This window comes from Castor canadensis, chromosome 15 (assembly GCF_047511655.1).
Source record: "Castor canadensis chromosome 15, mCasCan1.hap1v2, whole genome shotgun sequence".
Taxonomy (NCBI): Eukaryota; Metazoa; Chordata; class Mammalia; order Rodentia; family Castoridae; genus Castor; species Castor canadensis.
In genome coordinates, this window is record NC_133400.1 from 92,372,408 (window position 1) to 92,391,417 (window position 19,010).

General features: G+C 40.9%; 2 protein-coding genes across 3 annotated transcripts in view; one reads left to right on the forward strand and one right to left on the reverse strand.

Moving 5' to 3' along the window:
- Pitrm1 (pitrilysin metallopeptidase 1) overlaps positions 1-8,431 on the forward strand; it is a 28,140-nt gene extending 19,709 nt beyond the window's left edge. The window contains exons 18-27 of the mRNA XM_020161355.2: positions 56-132; positions 394-559; positions 901-1,001; positions 2,446-2,566; positions 3,509-3,580; positions 4,262-4,374; positions 6,054-6,179; positions 7,095-7,240; positions 7,828-7,930; positions 8,041-8,431. Of these exons, the coding sequence (XP_020016944.2) occupies positions 56-132; positions 394-559; positions 901-1,001; positions 2,446-2,566; positions 3,509-3,580; positions 4,262-4,374; positions 6,054-6,179; positions 7,095-7,240; positions 7,828-7,930; positions 8,041-8,134 (1,119 nt within the window). The 3' untranslated portion in view covers positions 8,135-8,431. The remainder of the gene's footprint in view (positions 1-55; positions 133-393; positions 560-900; positions 1,002-2,445; positions 2,567-3,508; positions 3,581-4,261; positions 4,375-6,053; positions 6,180-7,094; positions 7,241-7,827; positions 7,931-8,040) is intronic.
- Positions 8,432-9,690: 1,259 nt separating this feature from the next.
- Pfkp (phosphofructokinase, platelet) overlaps positions 9,691-19,010 on the reverse strand; it is a 57,403-nt gene continuing 48,083 nt past the window's right edge. For both annotated transcript variants that reach the window (XM_074056750.1, XM_020161357.2), the window contains 6 exons: positions 16,544-16,708; positions 15,487-15,548; positions 14,962-15,073; positions 13,922-14,021; positions 10,861-10,963; positions 9,691-10,150 (listed from right to left, as the gene is read on the reverse strand). In XM_074056750.1, the coding sequence (XP_073912851.1) occupies positions 10,000-10,150; positions 10,861-10,963; positions 13,922-14,021; positions 14,962-15,073; positions 15,487-15,548; positions 16,544-16,708 (693 nt within the window). In that variant the 3' untranslated portion in view covers positions 9,691-9,999. The remainder of the gene's footprint in view (positions 10,151-10,860; positions 10,964-13,921; positions 14,022-14,961; positions 15,074-15,486; positions 15,549-16,543; positions 16,709-19,010) is intronic.

Consider the following 19,010-nt stretch of genomic DNA (forward strand, 5'->3'; position numbering starts at 1 on the left):
TTTTTTTTTTTTTAAATTATACCATAATTAATTTTTTTTTCCTTTCATGATACAGGGTGTGCTTTTTTCATCTCTCTGCCTGGATCGAAACCTGCCAGACATGATGCACCTATGGAGTGAAATATTTAACAAGTAACTTTATTTGTAAAAGAGGTTTATCCTTGGGGTATAACAGAGACCTAACTCTAAATGCTCTGAAATGTTTTAAGTAGAAGAATTTAGTCATTTGTCAATCATTAGTTTCCTAAGTTGATTTTACTTGTAATTCCCATGGACTCATAAAATATTTGAAGATGGTGAAATACTCTGAAAAATTAGATGTAATAAATTGTCCAAGATACTGAAAGGCACATGTATGGGTCACTAGAAATTTGCTGGGTTTTTTCACCATAGCCCATGTTTTGAAGAAGAAGAACACTTTAGAGTGTTGGTGAAGATGACTGCACAGGAGCTCTCCAACGGAATCCCCGACTCCGGTCATCTCTATGCATCTCTCCGAGCAAGCAAGACCCTGACACCTGCGGGGGACTTGCAGGAGACCTTCAGCGGGATGGACCAGGTGGGGATCAGGTTGGGATGCTGTTGTTCTGGTTCCAGGATTCTTCCAGAGCTGATAATGTTCTCCAGTAATAAGTTTTTTGTAATGCAGAAAAGCTAACTTTCTAATTTAATTCTGAGTTCTAATTTCCAGATTTTATAGAGAAAATTTGTTTAACTCAGTTTCCTCTTTGTGGCATCCCTTTCCCCGATGCCACCCCTCCCTAAGCTGGCAATTAAAACACACAGGCATAAAGTGAAGACGGGTCTCCCGCTCAGACAGGATTCTGAGGTTGGGGGGGTTTTCAGATAGAGGGGTCTGTCTGTAGTCTGAATCTCAGTGTGGCGATTCCTTTGGCTCAGGTGAGGTTGATGAAGAGAATTGCAGAAATGACAGATGTGAAGCCAATCCTGAAAAAGCTCCCACGGATCAAGAAGCATCTGCTAAAATGTGACAACATGAGGTGAGGTCATGATTTGTTTCTAAACCGTGATCTTGAGATTCATCATACTTGTAGTAACAGTTTTTATGTACTTTTCATGTGAAGGTAAAAGTATGTAAACTTATCTTGTAGATCTAGTAGATGTAAGTTACAGAATTAATTCTAGATGTTAGCTGTTCTAATATAGTTGGAAATCATTTTCTATAGGAATGAAAAGAATAAATTTAACAAAAGTTATTGGAGTTTGAGAAGAAAGCAAACTGATTCTAGAAGTGCAAAGGAAATTTTGAATAAAGAATTAAAATTATACTGCTTCCAAACACAAACATTTCCTAAACAAGGAATCAGTAAGATCCAATGAGATCAGCTTGCTCAAAACCAGACACAAAGTAAAATTATAAAATGAATCAGCTCAGTCATACACATAAAGATGGCCTTGTGCCCTCAGGTTTGAGCAATAATAAAATTTTAAAATTATTAACAGTTTATTTGCAACATCTTCCTACCAGTGACACCAATTTAGCATTTGTTAGTACCTAACAAGAAAATGATTACTGAAGCTGCTTGTTTTGCAGAGTCCTGGTACATTTCCCTAGTTAATTCTTGAGAATGAGCAACAGATTCTATAGGATGTTGTGTGAGTAGCAGGAGAGCACCTTGGTGGTCAGTGCTCCCGCCTTGGTGTTAGGCGGGCCTGGTTTGCACTTCCTTACGTCCTGGGCCATGCTAGGCAATGTAGCCATTTGGACCTTCCTTCTCCATAAAACCCTGCTTTGCAGGTTTATTGTAAGAGATAAAAGAAATAATGAATATATAAAGCCTGCAATGTAGTTAATATTAGTTTACTGGTACCTGTTAGTAATTTAATTAAAATTAATTTAGGATTTACAGCCAAAAGGGAGAAAATACACTCTGTTGATACACTATAGAGTTCAAGTAAATTTTACATGATAGTATTTATGAGTCTTTAGAATTTGGAAGGGTCATATGGAAGTATTTTTGAGAGCCTGGTACGTTTTTGTCATGTCATAATTTCTACTTTAGCAGCCAGACTACATTTTTAATTGCTAATTTCTAGACGGTAATTTTTTTTTCAGGCTTCTGACACTGTGACCTGAAGGCATTGTTTGCAGATCTTACTGTTCCGTTTATTTTGTTTGCCCTTCAGAAGAACACAGAATTTAGTCAGAAGTACTGTCTTTACATGTTAATGATTATTTATCATCTGTGACACATTGAAATGTGTGAAAGTATTGGATAATTTTAAAGCACTGTAGAGAAGTAAAGGCAGCTGTGTGAGCTCCACATCTCAATACTGTTTGTGTTTTTTTTTCATATTTCTGAGTATGATTTTACACAAAAGCAATGCTACTAACTTACTTGCGTATTTATACAAAATGTGACGAATTAGGAGAGTTTTGTTTTTATCGTAATGATTTTATGTATATGTATTTTTTATAAGCAGATGTTCAGTGAATGCCACTCCTCAGCAGATGTCGCAGGCACAAAAAGAGGTAGAAAACTTCATCAGAAACGTTGGTCGCAGTAAGAAGGAACGGAAACCTGTGCGCCCGCATGTGGTCGAGGTAATTGCAAGGCTGATGGCCAAGCAGACGCCCGCTGTAGTCCTCACCTTTTACATGTGTGAACTCATTCACTTCCCCAAACTAGCCAATGTGGAAGTGGTAATACCCCCATTACTACAGAAACTGAGGATCAGCAGGATTAAGTTAACTGGCTCAGCATTGCCCTGGTTAAGAAGCAAACTTAGATCCTATGCTCCTTTGCAGTAAATAATTTCCTAACAAGAAATCTTTTACTGCGTATAATAACAAATCTTGGTTTGGGATATGACAATATAGAAATACCAGAAACGGTAATCCAGTGAAACGTCTTCTCTGTTTGTTAGGCTTTGGAAGACACACTGGTAAAATCCTTTTCTCCTGTGACTCACTAATTCATGGACTGTTCTCTAGAACAGTATCAGTTAATCGAGTCAATTTCAATGAACTTGTAAGGTTGGCTTTAGTGTGCTTCACTGGTATCGGTAGAGAAGCTCTGCTTCTCAATGGAGAATGCAGGCAGTGTGCAGATTTTGCAGGAATTCTTTCTGTTGTCTTCTCTGATGATGTTCACATGTCCCTTCTTCCATTGGTGAGTTGGTCTTCATCTCCCACTTGTCTCATTAGGTCTTCATCTCCCCTGTGAGCAGAGACCACGGGAAGGTGGCTTCCTGCTTCCTTGTACCTCTGACTATAGCCTATCCTGTTACATGACCTCTTGTTCTACATACTATTTTAGGACTAGAAAGCACAAAAGGCAGAATGAAGAGTTTAAAGTATTACGTAATCTATTGAAATTCTTCTCTTCTTTAAAGCATTTAAGCATTTGTTATTTAAAGCAGTTAAATATATCTTCCCAAATACCTATTAGATCTCTGTGCATTTTATAAAGTCCATACCGTATTCTTAGCTATTTCAGGTGAATTTGTATTTTTCTCATTTCTCTGGAAAACATTTTATTTTCAGAAACCTGTGCACAGCGGCTCCAGTGGAAGCACACAGGCAAATGGCTCCCAGATCATAAAGAAGCTGGTCACAGTAAGTGGCCTGTCTGTCTGGCCTCAGGGAACTGTGCTGGTGCCTTCACACTGTGGGTCTGACTGTGAAAGGTCTCCCTTCTGAGCCATTCTTGGGCTAAACCATATCCTCAGATTTGTGGGTTGGTTGTGGCTTGTTAACTGCCACCCAGACCACCCTGAGCCCCTGCTCTTGAGACAATGCCAAGGAAGTGCCATACCTCTGGGTTGATGAGGAGGACGTGCGTTACTCCATGTGGCCGCATTACCTTCCATTTGATCTTCCTATTAATGGAGCCAGGTGTGCAAATGTCACACCAGCGCCTTCAGTTAAGCAATGGAAGTGATCCTTTCTACCCACTCAGCTTTCATAATGAGGCCACTGGGACCGGTTCATCATACAGTGTGGCAATTTTATATTCCTGGAGAATCAGTTACAGTCTAAGTAGTGTAGATTGAAATGTTTTTAATTTAGTAACAGGTGTATTTTAAAGCATCCTGTCAAGTTTAGACTATCTTGTATTTGCTTTGAAGTGAGGTACTGTGTGTAATGACAACTGTAGTTAGTGCCCTGCCATTAAATAGTAGCACCTAGCTGTGACTCCCACACTGAAGATCTTCACACAGTAGCTATAGTCTTTGCACCTGTGGGCTGTGTCTGGCTCTTGCAGTCTGATCTGGCCCATACACTTTTATCCCTTAGGACCCCACTTTTAAGGCCTGCCAAATGAAGACGCATTTCCTGCTGCCATTCCCGGTGAATTATGTCAGTGAATGTGTCAGAACTGCTCCCTACACAGATCCAGATCATGCCAGGTAGGAGGCAGGTGGTAGAGCAATAACCTCTCTTCTGACTCTGTACCCTAATAGAAAAGGATGTCAAGCATATTAGAAGTAAAAAAAGGCATGCTTTGCTCCTCAGAAAATTTCTGCACTGACTTTGAGCATTGGATGTTATATCTTAGTCAACAAGAACTCCAGTGGAGAAACTCAAAAGAACACATCCCGAATAGTCTGTGAACAACAAAGCCTTTATGAACAAAGCATCCAGCATTTGACTAGTTATTTTTCTAACCAATTTATATTCCTCGAACATTCCTGTAAATAACACAGATACTATAAACCTAAACACAAACTCCCTTCAAAATGCTTGACTTACACTCCACATCTTACAATTTTTCAACAGTGAACTTATTTTTTTATGTGATGTAAAAATATTTTAAAGAAAAATAACAAGATGGATAAAAACCATAGTCCCACATATAAGTGGAGGTTTTGTTCTGCCAGGGCCACTCTCCTACTCTGCTGGTCCCTAGCTTAAGGACAGTCCTGGAGCCAGCCCTGACTGACACCTCACCCCTCACACATAGTTTCTCCTAATTGGCCACAGGAAAGCATCATGACTTCACCTGACAGTCTTTTAGAAACAAGCTTACATTCTCTATTTCATTTGATCTTTCATCTGGTGTCTTTTGCCTCTTCATCTGTTTTAGAAAACAAGTCAGTGGGTGGGAGTTGGGGACTGACTCTCACCACAGGCCTAAGTGGCAGACCTGTGCCTTTGGTGTGGACTTCAGTTTCGCTCACTGTCCACAACTTCAGGATATGGCTATTTTCTCTTCTGCCATATTAATGCTCTCTAGAACCATCTTTTTCTCTTCCAGAGGGCCAGGTATAACCACTCACAAGGGAAATTAGTAGAAAAACAGGCTTTATTAGTGAAAATTTTCCTTATTGGAGTGTTTATGTTTTCTTAGGGAGGGTCACCTATAAAAAGCTGTATCTGAGTGATTTAGTTTTCTTTTTCTATATTCTGTTGTGCAACATTTAAATGAATGATCATTTGTACATTTACCTTCATAATAAAAATAACCTCTTTTTACTTTATAAAATTTTTAAAAATGCTTTGTGTGTATTACAAGTTAAGCTATGTGAAAGTGTTTTGAGGAAAAGTATTTCCTCTGCACCCTTCCTTTTTGTTCACCTCCTATGATCCAGGTCAGCTACTTGAAAATTGTTTCCTCACATTCTTTTCTTAGCTTTTTTGATTTTGTTCATCAAAAAAAAAAAAAAGGAAAGAGTAGGACTTTATGTATACAGTCATTTCTCAGTAGCCATGGGGGGTTAGTTCCAGGACCCTTGCAGGTGTCACATAACCTAAGTACATTCTCCATATGCTTCAAGTCATCTCTAGATCAATTGTAATTACCTAATACAGTATAAATGTTGTGCAAACAGTTATGGTATATTGTTTAGGGCATACCCCCAAACACAAAAAAATGTGCATGTTCAGTACAAATAGTTTCTCAGTTTCTGAAAATATTTCTGATTTGATTTGTTGATCCTCAGGAAGAGAAGACCAACTGTGTATCACTTTACACCTTGACTTTATTTTCATTTTCACTTAATTATATTCACAGCATTTCTTGTGCTTATATGTAATAACTTCCTATCAACCATGTTTTAACTTGCATTTTTTTAATCCTTAATTTCAGTCTTAAGATCCTTGCACGTTTGATGACTGCTAAATTCTTGCATACAGAAATTAGAGAAAAAGGGGGTGCTTATGGTGGAGGTGCTAAACTCAGCCATAATGGAATTTTCACTCTTTACTCTTACAGGTGAGTTGTCTTTTCATTATTTCCCATGTGTGAACACACATGCACATCATATCACTTGTACTTACTGGCTCAATTAATTACCAGAGTGTCGTTTTCTTGTATTTTGAAGTCAGCATTAGAAAAAGGAAAGGCATGTCTCTGTTTGTTTCCCTTCTCAAGCACCTAGCCACAGTCAGCAATATTCTCTGTGTTGCAAGGATGAGAAACAGTAGTTTGCAGTAGTTATCATTAGTTGTAAGTAAATCCCAGTTTGATAACTAGCATGTTTAGGTGTCTGGGCTCATTTTAATTGTAGATGTCTATTATGGGTGCTATTCATTTGGGTTTTCATTGACCTAAAACTGGCCATTTTCTTTATACTAAATTTGTACGTTTCTGAGGCCCTACTTCCTGAACACATGTACTGTAGTATCCTAAAGTGAGTGCTTGCCACTGAGTTTTTGGTCCAACAGCGTTGAGTTGGTTCATACCCATGGTCTGTCTGCCCATGCCAGGTGCCACACTATAGACAAGCAGGGCAGACTGCACATCCTCCCTCTTGCTCCTGAAGTATCTTCAGTACTGTGATGGGGTGCTGGGAGTCCTTCCCTCTAGACATGGGGAAGTACCTCAGAAGTTGGATAATCCTGACTGTGTTCCCAGATCACAGCAGGTGCTTCTATACAATCAGGCCGTAAGGTCAGGCAGATAGACTTTGTAATAACTAAGCACAGGGAAAGTGTGTCGAGGTTGCTATGGTCACATTTAAATTTCTGCAGAGAGTAATCACTGTCAGCAGGCTGTGTGGGATGTGAGGTGTTAAAATGGAGCCCTTAACAAATAGAAAATGTTGAAGAATTGTTACATCAACACATGATTGTTACAATTTTTTCTGTTGAAAAAATGCTTCATTATTTGGGCTGTCTGATTTCCCAGGGATCCAAACTCAATAGAAACACTGCAGTCTTTTGGGAAGGCAGTGGACTGGGCTAAATCTGGAAAGTTCACACAGCAGGACATTGATGAAGCTAAACTTTCTGTTTTCTCCACTGTGGACGCTCCGGTTGCCCCTTCTGACAAAGGTAGTATGAGTAATGAGAACCTTGATATGTGATGTTAACACAGAATTACACACACAGCTTGTCAGTTACTGGCTGCTTGGCTTGTGTGGACCACAAGTAGCAACTCTGTTATTTGTTTCCTCCATCTCTGTCCTTCTTGATACAGTCTAAACAATGATCTTGAAAACATACTTCTTGACATCCAGTAAGAAACCTCTTGATGTTTGCCATTTCAGGTGAATCAGCTCACATCATTTCAGAACCTGAATGATCCAAAGCCCAGCGAAGCCAGACTGCTGGCCCATAGTAATGTAACTTGCTGGTTATGTGAAAGACATTGTGACACAGCAGGAAAATGGCCACTTCATTGCACAACGCCACTTCTGTTCACATTACTGGCCTTATGCAACCCTTACTTATTCTTACCTCTTCCATACTCTGAAAATAGGAGTCTGTGGGAGGTGGAGGCCAAGGCTTCATCTCTTTACGCCATGTAGATGCTTTGGTTGAAGGATACATAAAGTGACATCAGTGTCCCCACTAAGCTGTGAGCACAAGCCCCTTCGCATAAGCCAGCTTCTTACGTATGCCTGTGGTTTAACTTTTAGGAATGGACCACTTCTTGTATGGCCTCTCTGATGAGATGAGGCAGGCACACAGGGAACAGCTCTTTGCCGTCAGCTATGACAAACTCATTGCTGTGAGCAATAAGTGAGTACCAGGGGTGATTTCCTGTGTTTAGTAAGGGAAGATGAAATTCAGAAACGGGAAGATTTCCTGACTTAATGTAGAAAACAGTCTGGTTCACGCTCTTCTTTCAGGTACCTTGCCATCGGGAGGAGCACACATGGACTGGCCATACTTGGACCAGAGAATGCAAAAATTGCTAAGGACCCATCATGGATAATAAGATAGCTGGTCACTAGTATTTCTGACTATACTCAGCAACTCAGGACAACTCTTAAAAATGAAGCCTCTGAGCTAAATGTAATTTGAAAGATCAGAAACATGGGTGCTTTTTCCAAAAGCCCATAATGATGTCATTCTTAAAATTTTGTGAAAGGTATTTATTGACTGTCAACTTGGACACATTGTCTTAAACAGGGAAATATGTGGTGATCATGAAGAAATCAAATGCCAAATATGAATTAGAATTTTAAAACATTTTTAATCTTAGAACATTTATTTTAAAAAATAAAAGGCAACTGTGACTACTTGTGTTTTAGTCATTATTTTCAATGATGTTTTGCTAAAGTAGTGCATGTTTGGACCTTCATTAATAAATGATGAGTAAAACGCCAAAGTGAAGAGCACTCCAGCATCTGCCTGCCTGTGGGATGTGTGACCACACCAAATGCGGACCTGCAGAGACGTCTGCCCCACAGATGTGAGCCAAACAGGGCAGCCCGGTGGGAATCCATCTAAGAGAACTGGGTGTGTTAGGTGATTCACTGTCAGCTTGAGCTTTCCCGCTTCATCTTTCCTGAGACAGAAAGAAAACTTGGGGCTAGGGGCATGGCTCAAATGGTAGAGTGCTTGCCATGCATATGTGAGGCCTTGGTTCAGTTCCTAGTACTTAAAAAAACAGTGCTTAGTAACAGCCCTCCCTTTATTGTTTTGTCCTCAGGTTTCCCAAACTGAACTTACTTTTAATCATCGTCTTTACTCTCCTCCATTTCTGGTGCATGGATGTCTCTATGTCTGAGAGTACACAGGGAAAGTGAGGCAGAAATGCAAACTTCCTGCAGAGTAAAGACCCATCAGTTCAGCTGGGCTGTCATCTACGTCTTTATCATTGCCCATCATCAGTAGCAGAATCCTCCAGAATCTAAACCCAGGCCCCAACCAGGACCATGACTGCTTTGACCTATAGGAAATACTGCTATCAGATTCCTCTTACAAACCAACTTGGTGGTTTTAATGTGCAAGTGGGACTGAAATCAAGGAAAGACACTTTTTTTCTCTTTTGGTGGTGGAGAATTGAACCCAGGGCCTTGCACATGTTAGGCAAACACTACCACTAAGCTACATCCTTAGCCCCAAGATAGCTTATTCTTAAGTCATATGTCCACATTTTTCATTTTTTAATTCTACACCTCATCTCCCTTTCAAAGGAGATTGCGAGCCTGGAGTTACCTACCGTAACCTCAGCCACCTGCCTTGTCCTCAGCCACCTGCACTGTCCTCACAGTCAGAGCCAGGCCCAAGCTCTGGCCCAGGGCTGTTCTCCACATGAACCCTGAGCATGGGCCAAAAGGGGAGCTCTGTATTGACTTAGCATAACGTAGCTGCCGTTTGTCAAAGCGTCTTTTTTCCTCCTACCACTTCGTACTTGGGTAGTTTGGTGATTCCCTATAAAGATATTGTGCTCACCTCTGCCCACAAAACTCCTGAGAAGTCCCTTAGTGACCACCAAAGTATAATCTTACTGTTTTAAACTCTTGCTTAAAAATAAGCTGAGTACCTGAGAGTTTTAGTCAAATATTTAATTCCACTAGATACATACATTGTAAAGCACGATACATGACAAGGTACAGTAGACTACTGACACTGGATGGAGCGCGTGAGGGTTGGGACTTAACTTCCCGGGTCTGACTGGGATGAGAATGACACTGGTGACCAGTGCTTTCTGATTACGTACTACTGCCAACAATACTTGGTCGGCAATCCTTGCATAAAGTGCTGATAAATAACTTAAATGTTACAAAAAAAGGATGGTCCCCGGAGAGTTCCAGGCCTCCCGAGGCACATGTGTAGGTCTGGTGGTCAGCACGGGGCACTCAGATGGCGGCAGGCTCCCCTTGGGTGCTGCGGAGACGCAGATGCTCCAGTTTGCCTGAGTCGGATACATCATAGCTCGCCTTGTACTTGGCCAAGATCTTCATGAGAGGTCGGAGTTTCAGCCACCACTGCACTTTGGGAATTCTGTGCCTGTGCAAGAACAGAAGACATCAGTAAGTACCACGCTTGCCACTAAAACCCAACTTTCAACTGTCCCGTGGCCACCAGTAGATAGTCTTGCCGAAAAAGATGGATTTTGTGGAGTGAGTCACATTTGAAAACTGAAATGACAAAGCAATTTTCATAGGAGAAAACAAACATTTTTATATTTCTAGAAATTCTAAGGGCTGGGTGTGGTGTTATGTGCCTGTTATCCCAGCTACATAGAAGGCAGAAATGAGAGGATTATAGTTCAAGGCCACTCCAGGCAGAAAATTTAGTGAGACTCTTATCTTAAAAGCAAGCCAAGTGTACACAGTGGTGCACACCTGCAATCTCAGCTATGCAGTATTAGAAAGGTAGGATCCTGGGTTCAAGGCCAGCCCCAGGCAGAAGTGTAAGAATCCACCTGAAAAATAAAACAAAGGAAAGAAGGGCTTGGTGTATGGCTTAAGTGGTGGAGTGCTTGTCTCACAAATGTCAGGTCCTGAGTTCAAAGTCTAGAACCATCAAAAAAAAAAAAAAAAGATATTCTTCCCTATTTCTAAGAGTCTACTATTTTTTACCCTTGCTTCAGAAAAGCCCATGTGTCCTTAAAATGCTTGAACAAACTATTACAATAACCAGGCCAGTGGTGTCCCTCTGTCCTCATGAGTCATTATTCACCCCTTCTGAGGGTAGTCAGTGTTTTATTGACTTACTCAAAATCCGTTTCCTTCTTCAGTTCTGCCACTGGTTGGAAAAGGAGATTTCTTTTGCTTATTCCCAGCACACAAATGGAATCATCATTCACAAATTTTTTCCCTGTAAGAGTTTAACAAAAAAGTCTAAAAACTTTTCATCACAGTGAATGGGCAGATAAAACAGCATATGAAGAAAGGAACAGTGAGGGGCAAGTTTGCTGACCTCAGGGAACAAAGTTACATGATGAGGTAAGAATTCAGATTCGTCAGAACCACCTTGGGATGGAAGCCTAGGATTCCCAGCTTTGAGGAGCAGGAGTGGAAGTCTGATAGGTGATGTGAATTACATTTGAGAAACAGCTGTCCAGCTGCTGGTGGCCACCAGAGCAGTATAACTGCAGCCCTACCCAGTACAGCTCTGCTCCCCTTTGATGTCCTCAAGGTCCCTCCAGGACTGAGAAGAGAGGCCTCCCCTATTTCACATAAACTGAGAGGAGCTATCTACCTCTCAACTACCAGCATGGTAGCCACCAGAGTGAGGGACTCCTGGAAAGGAGCATTTTTTTACAGTTGATGGTGAAAAAATATTTCTCTTAAGTACTATAGCAGTAAAAGGCATAAACTAGAAAGATTTCAGTGAAATAATGCTTGTGAATGCACATAGAGACTGAATGTTAATGAGAAAAGCACCCATAGATAAATTTTGAAGAAATCCAAATTGTAGGAGACAGAAAAGTAGAAATTGATACAGAAAAACTATCAGAAAATATCAAAGCCAAAGTCAGTTCTTTGAAAAATACTAAAATCAGGTTAGACCTATTTATATCATCATTTTTTATATCATAAATTATGATAATTTATATTATACTAAAATCAGGTTAGACCTATTTATATCATCATTTTATAAGCCAGACATTGGAAGTTATATAGATTTGCCCTAAAAAACACATCTTGTATGATTGACCAAGAAACCTGAGGGGAGGATTAACAAAAATATTGTCACAAATAGCCAGTATCTAGAGTGAATGGAGACTAGAGATGCATCAGGCATTATGAGAATATTTTGACAGATTTCAGACCAAATGTTTTTGAAACTTAAGTGAATTGAAAGTTTCCTAGAAAATTTCAGTATTAAATTACAGAAAGACTTCAGTTAAGGGATAAAGGCATGGCTCAAGTGATAGAGCATCAGCCTAGAAAGTGTGAGGCCCTGAGTTCAAACTCCAGTATCACCAAACATTACTTCAGTTAAATGTAAGAATTCTTGGTCATGAAACAATGGAAGCGTTTGCTGATCCCACGTGGTTGAGAATAGGACAAGAACTCTGCTGTCACTGCATTTATTCAGGGTTTGCTAGGAAGATTAGCTGGTGTGATAACATGCAACCACTCAAAAAAGTTTCAAAAAATTAAAAGGCTATAAATATAATATGAATGTATATGTAAATATGAATTATAATTACTATGATTCAGAGTAGAAGAGTTGCTGATTGCAAAAAAATCAATTTTTTTCATATTTCTATACATCAGCAATAAAAAATTGAATGCCATTTACAATCACATATTTTGTTCTGGTCATTTTGGACATGGGGTCTTGTGAACTATTTGCCTGGGCTGGCCTTGAACCATGATCCTCTAGTCTCAGCCTCCCACGTAACTAGGATTACAGGTGTGAGACACCAGCACTAAAAATAAAATAGTATTTAAAAAGTCAAACCATAAAGGAAGAGGTTGGTGAGTTGGCTACATTAAAATTAGGAAGACTTCATTGAAAGAACCTAGAAAAACGGCAGTTTGCCACAAGATGGGAGAAAATATTTACAATGTGTGATTGATAAGACTCACAAAATGTAAAATGCAAATATAAAAAAAATTAATTCTATGCAATGACATAAACATAACCAACCAATGGCAAAATTCTGAGACAGCTGAGAGAAAAGAGAACACTATGCCGACACATGAGAACCTACAACTTCCCTCCTTTGGGGTTCAGCCTCTTTCAGTCACAATGAATTTCATCCACGCCAAATAGGCAACATTAAAATAGTCAGGGTATCAAGTACGAGCCAGGTAGGAGTAACAGGGACTTGCATGCCTGCAGTTGAGCATGCAGTTGGTCAAACTGGTTGAAGAACTACTCCAACAAAGCCTGGCATACTACAGGTCAGGTCCCAGGGACCCAGGCCCCTCAGCACTGTGAGTCAGCAAACATGGGCACACTCTGTTGCCATGGTCAGCAGAGTGGCGCTGGCCTCCTCGCGCAGTGAAGCATTAAAATCATAGATGGACCTCAACATGGGGCACTCAACCTGAGGCCACTGGAAAGAGGCAGTCACAGAAGCAAGCCACATCCCTCCCTTCATATGAAGTCAAGCTAAAGTCCATCACTGTCTGGGAAGGCTTACTCATAAGGTAGTACAATTCTAAGATCAGGGGAATGGTTATTTCAAAATTCTGAGGTTACTCCTGGCAGGCAGGGTATAAAACTGAAAAAGGATGCGTTTGGGTTTTGAAGGCAGAAAACAGTTAAGATACCTCTGTCATTCGTTGTGGGGCAGGCAGGGTATAAAACTGAAAAAGGATACGTTTGGGTTTTGAAGGCAGAAAATAGTTAAGATACCTCTGTCATTCGTTGTGGGTATTTTCCCCCTCTAATAAAAGAGTTGTATATGAGTAAATGAGTTAAACTTAAATAACTTAACTAAAAGCCAGTTCAAGTGTTTTATGCTGCCAAGGAAGTAAAACAAATAAAAAATCACATTTTAAGTCTTGGTAACAGAGTCCAACATATGCCCAGCAATTTTCTGGCTAATCAATAAAGAGTGCTACTAAATTATCTGAACGCTACCCATCCCTAAAAGCAGGAATAAAACATTTTATTTCTTTAATTAAATTAATTATAACTTTGAAAGTCATAAAAAAACAATACTCAGATGAGCAGGAGTAAAACAGTCTTATCACTGGCAGCTCAATGATTTAAGAAAAGAAGGAGACAACACCCTATTTCATATTACAGTACTTCCTTCAGGTGGCAGCTCACAACTCAGCTGTGCCATCCTCCCCTCCTGTGACCTCATACCTTTGCCCTGGGACTCCTTTAGTTTCATGGTGATCCACTCCATCGCTCTGGCAGAGATTTTGGTTCCAAAGTTTCTATCAAATGGAGAAGGCGCTCCACCCTGTTGTTGGTGAAGTTACATGAATAGTAGTTGTACACCATTACTTTCCCGTTTTTAAAAAAACATGAAAAATTCTGCAATTTAATAGACTTCACATGTGTTTAAGAGATGCAAATATGGTTTGTTTTTGCCTATTTCTACCTTGTATATATAGCTGGGACAAAAAAAACAAGAGCAAAGTGTGTGATTCCTAGAGCTTGTACTCAGTCTGTTAGGCAGCTTCCGTGCTTTTCCTCCCTGTAGTATAAGGATTTTAATTCACTGGAGAAGTTAATTAAACTAAAGATCTTCATTATTTTAGAGTTTTACATCAGGATTTCTTAAAGTTGTTTTGGGGAAGAGAAGGGTCACAATTCCCTTTAAGAATGTGATAAACTTTGTGGACTCAGGAAAATACACTTACATCTTCTACTATTTCATCATAGGATTTCTAGGGACTCATGAACTCTGAGATAAATTGTTGGGCCCTCGTTTAAAGCTCCCTAAAGTACAAAGTGTAGGAGGTGATGCTGAGAAGAGCACACACCTGCAAACAAGGAGGCCTGGCTTTTTCCCAACTCGAGCTCCAGTTGTGTCACTTGGGGAAATTTACACATCATAAAAAGAAAGAGAGCAAATCTTGCAATTCTTTCCCAGTCTGATTTTGTATAAATCTCAAGTAAATATGGATCTGATACTCCGTTTTAAATCTTATGAAACCCCAATCTTTAATTCAGCAAGGTATCTGAATAGGTATTTCCAATAAACCAGTGTCATCATTTACATGAATGTTGATCGCTTTCCTTAAAATCCCTATATGCCCAAGAATTGCAATTTAAACATAATCCTAAAACTGATGGTATTTGGATGTTGTTTTTTAATGATATTTATTTTCCCCCAAAAGACACCGCTCTCAAAGAGATCATAGGCACCACAGATACTCTGCGGGCTCCAGCCTCACCTGCTGCATGTGACCCAGCACATTTTTCCTGCAGTCAAACACTCCTTTGCCTTCTTCGGAGTACAGCTGGTAAATGAAGTCAGTGGTATAATTTTCACTGCAGCTTTCATTTCTGAAACAAATGCAGAGCAGCCAAGTTTATTCCCCAAGCAACTGGGAGCAGAACATTCTTGGTGAGTGTTCTACCCCCGCTGGCCTGCTGAAGGCCCAGGGTGTAAGGTCACCTATCAGGTCAGCCTTCTTAGCCCTCCATCCCTATCCCGACTATTCATTTTCTGTTTCCTCATAAAAAAGGGGCTTAAATAGAGAAGTAGAAGATATCTTGGGGGGAAAAAAAAAAGCAAAAATAAATATGTAAATGCAGGCATGTATTTAACAAACCATTATTGTACTTTTACGTTTCTTAAGCATTCTGAATGGGACTGACTCAGTGGCAAAGGAAAGAAGCTGCTTAGGTTTTCGATCATAAGATGGATTCTAAGAGGGTAAGTCTAAAATGAAGGGTTAGAAATATATTTCCATTACCTGAGGACAAGGCCCCTCTGGATGGTGGTTTTCATTTTCTCTGTCAGGTGCTCCACGTTGGACTAGAAAAAAGTGTTTTGTTACTCAATCAGATATTTTAAGGCACCTACTGTGTGCCCGCTACTGTTAGGCTGTGAGTGCCAGATGCAGCAGTAAGTAAGGAAAGGCAGTCAGTTTTATACCTTGTATTTTGGGGAAGACTACCATAGACAAGTGAGAATCTATCAGGTCATGGTAAACGCAATGATAACAGCAGTAAATCAGACAGCGATGATCTGGGTGATGGGTTGGGGCCACACTGTTGAGTATGCTTATTTAACGAACAGAATTCACAACCGCTATGAGAAATGTCTTCCAAAATCCATTTTCCCATTCAAATGTTTATTTAATTCCATGTATTTACCTAATGCTTACACATGTTTTATAGTCCCTTATTGATTTTCATGATAATACTTTCTGTCTTAGAGCTTTCACAAGAAAATAGCTATCTGTTGCCTGACTTTATTTACATAGACTCTCAGGCGGTGACAAGCCACCATGCTGTGCAGCTCCAGCCACCTCAGTGGGCACTTAGTCCTCTCTAACTAATGAACAGCAGCTATTTCTCTTAGGGTTGCTACTGTGCTCCAGCAACGACATTTCCTTCCAACCCCACAAATCTTCCCATGGTCACATCCAAAAGAACAACACAAGTCTGGGGCTCTGGTCACATTTCAAAGGGAAGCTGCTCAAATTATCAGAGCCCATTAAACAAGTAACTATCATGTTTAAATGGCTTATGACATACATAAGAAAAAACATACCTTAATAGATACAATCTTTTACTCACAGACAAAAATCATATAAGCCTATGTTTTCATACAGAAGAATAAAGGAGACCCTCAACCCTACTAACTCAGTCACCTTCAAACAATGTGATGCTGACTGGCGAGCGCAGTGTGTTTTACAATACCACTTTCATCCCCTCAGCAAACCAGGTATAACTATGATTATTCATTCAGCACTGCTGAACTCCAAAGCAAGCAGCGCTCACACAGGGCCAGCCTTATTTACTGACCTGCAGGTCTCTGATATCAAACGGCTCCTCGTAAATGTAGGCAGCATCGGCTCCAGCCGCGAGTCCCCCCATATTGGCCAGGTAGCCACAGTAGCCTCCCATGGTCTCGATGATGAACACACGACGCTTAGTCCCGCTGGCCGACTGTTTGATTCGGTCACACGTCTGGTCACGGATAAGGAGATAATCATTCCACTATGCCCTGGCCAGTGCTGGATGCGCACAGCCTGCTTCCCCCAAGAGCTGTGTGAGTCCCTCCACCAAGCCTGAGTGCATAGTCAGAGCACTGGACACAGGAGCGGTGTGCACAGCTGCCAGGAAACTGCCTCCACATTAAAACTGCCCTGTGATAGCTGCGATTACCCACAGTGGGGCCAGACCTGGCCACTACCCCTCTCCGGGGAACCTTGGGAGGTGGTGAGAAAGCCAGCTCTCTCTGCTTTGTGCCCTGTCATCATTCAAAGAGCTGTCAGAGGTCAATACTTAGTGAACTTAGAAAATATGGGAGGGTCAACTCTCCAGCTTCCTTAATGGCAATCAGTGCTATTTTCTTGGGAAAAGCTCCTGCGACATTAGGGTTTTGGTCATCTTAGTTTCTCAATGGGTATTTTGTCATGCTAGGGTACCTCTTTCAAGGACAGAAGTAGCTTCTTAGACAAAGGCATCCAGAGCAATCTTCCAGACACACAGATAACACATCACAAAATGAAATGTCTTGCTGTCCACCCTCCATGAGGACCCAGGTCCAGGATGGTGAGCAACACAAAAGTCCACCTGCCACCTCACATCCGTGGCACCAGCTGAGAAGCTATTCATTTCCTCAGCACCCTGAAAAACCTCGCCCGGTTCTTACCATTCAACCAGTTCATACAAAACTGAGGTCTCATCTATCAGAAGCAAAGCTGATCACATTCTTGCCTTGTTTGAAAGCATTATAGCTACTTGTAGTACATGTCAAAATCTTTAGATAGAATCCCCCACCTGCCAACTCCTGGTACCAGGTACCACTCTAGACTCCAGCTGCTGGCTTGGTCTGGAGACAAGCTTACATTAAGCCTCCTGAGGCCTTCATATATACTGCTCTCCAGGCATGGTGGTGGGCTGGAAGAAAGCCCCCAAAGGTATCTTGATCCCAATCCTTGGATCCTGTGATTGTTCCCTTATGTGGTGACTAAAGATGCTGAGACAGGGGTATTATCTTGGATTATCCAGGTGGGCACCGAATGCCATGATTAGGTCTCAACTTGACATCCCTTAGGCCATCTTAACTCTGCTTGACCTTAAAGTTGTGTGACTCACACAGAGATAGGCCATCCAAGAGAAACATCTTGTTTCCTAGTACCTGTGCCAGAACACAAGACCTGGCTCCTTTACTGCCCCCAGCAGCTTCTGTTCTTGCCATTGGTCTGTGACCAAAGTGGCCTTATTCCCAGCACCTGTACCGGGACTCAAGACCCTGTTCCTTGACTACCTCTAGTAACAGGCAATGGACAAGCCACAACAATGCCCACCAAAATAAAATAGCAAGTTGGAAATTCTCACTTGAGTGCTTTGGATAAGTTTAAAAGAACACTTTGATTAACACTCATAGGTTCAATTAAAATCATTCCAACCTAGAATTCTAATTTCTTTGAGAGACTCTTACCCTCCCAAAATAACAAGTTTATTTAAGATCCACTATGTGCTTAAGCTACACTAAAGCAACCTATGTAGCTCTGCCTTCTTTAGAAGCCCAGATGTGAAGTATTAAAAAGGATCAGTGTTGTGTTTGTAGATGCATTTTTTACATGGCATTGAAAGATTTAAAGTCTCATTGTATGGTCTTTGTCTTAGAGGCATTCTGAGAGATGGAAAGAAACAGGGCTGCAGAGCAGGCACGGCTGTCATGGGGCAGGCAGGTGGATGCCAGGACCCCAGTTTAATCTCCACCTGCCTATTCTAAGGAAAATCATTAGCACTAATTCAAAGAACAATGCTATCAATACTGGTAAAGAAATACTAGTAATGATAAATCGTACTGGTAAAAGAATACTGTTGGCAAAGCAGCTCTATCATGAGGCCAACTTGCACATGTGTCTTTAAATTCTGATCCAGACAAGCTGTCATAGTGCTGGCTGGGCACTATGGTACACCTCTGTAATCCCAGTTACTTGGAAGGCAGAAATAGGAGCATCATAATTCCAGGCCAGCCTGGGCAAAAGCGTGAGACCCTATCTGAAGTACAAAACTAAAAGCAAAAGGACCAGCTTTGTAGCTCAAGTGGTAGCCACACTTGAGGCAGCACTTGCCTAGCAAACACAAGGCCCTGAGTTCAATCCCCAATGTTGCCAAACAGCAAGAAAACAAACAAACAAACAAACAAAAAACTACACTAGCTAAACCTGACAACTGAGCAATGCCCAGATTTTCTGTATACTGCTCACTGTAAAAATAATTACAGCTGGGGTGGGATAGTCTGCCTTTGTCT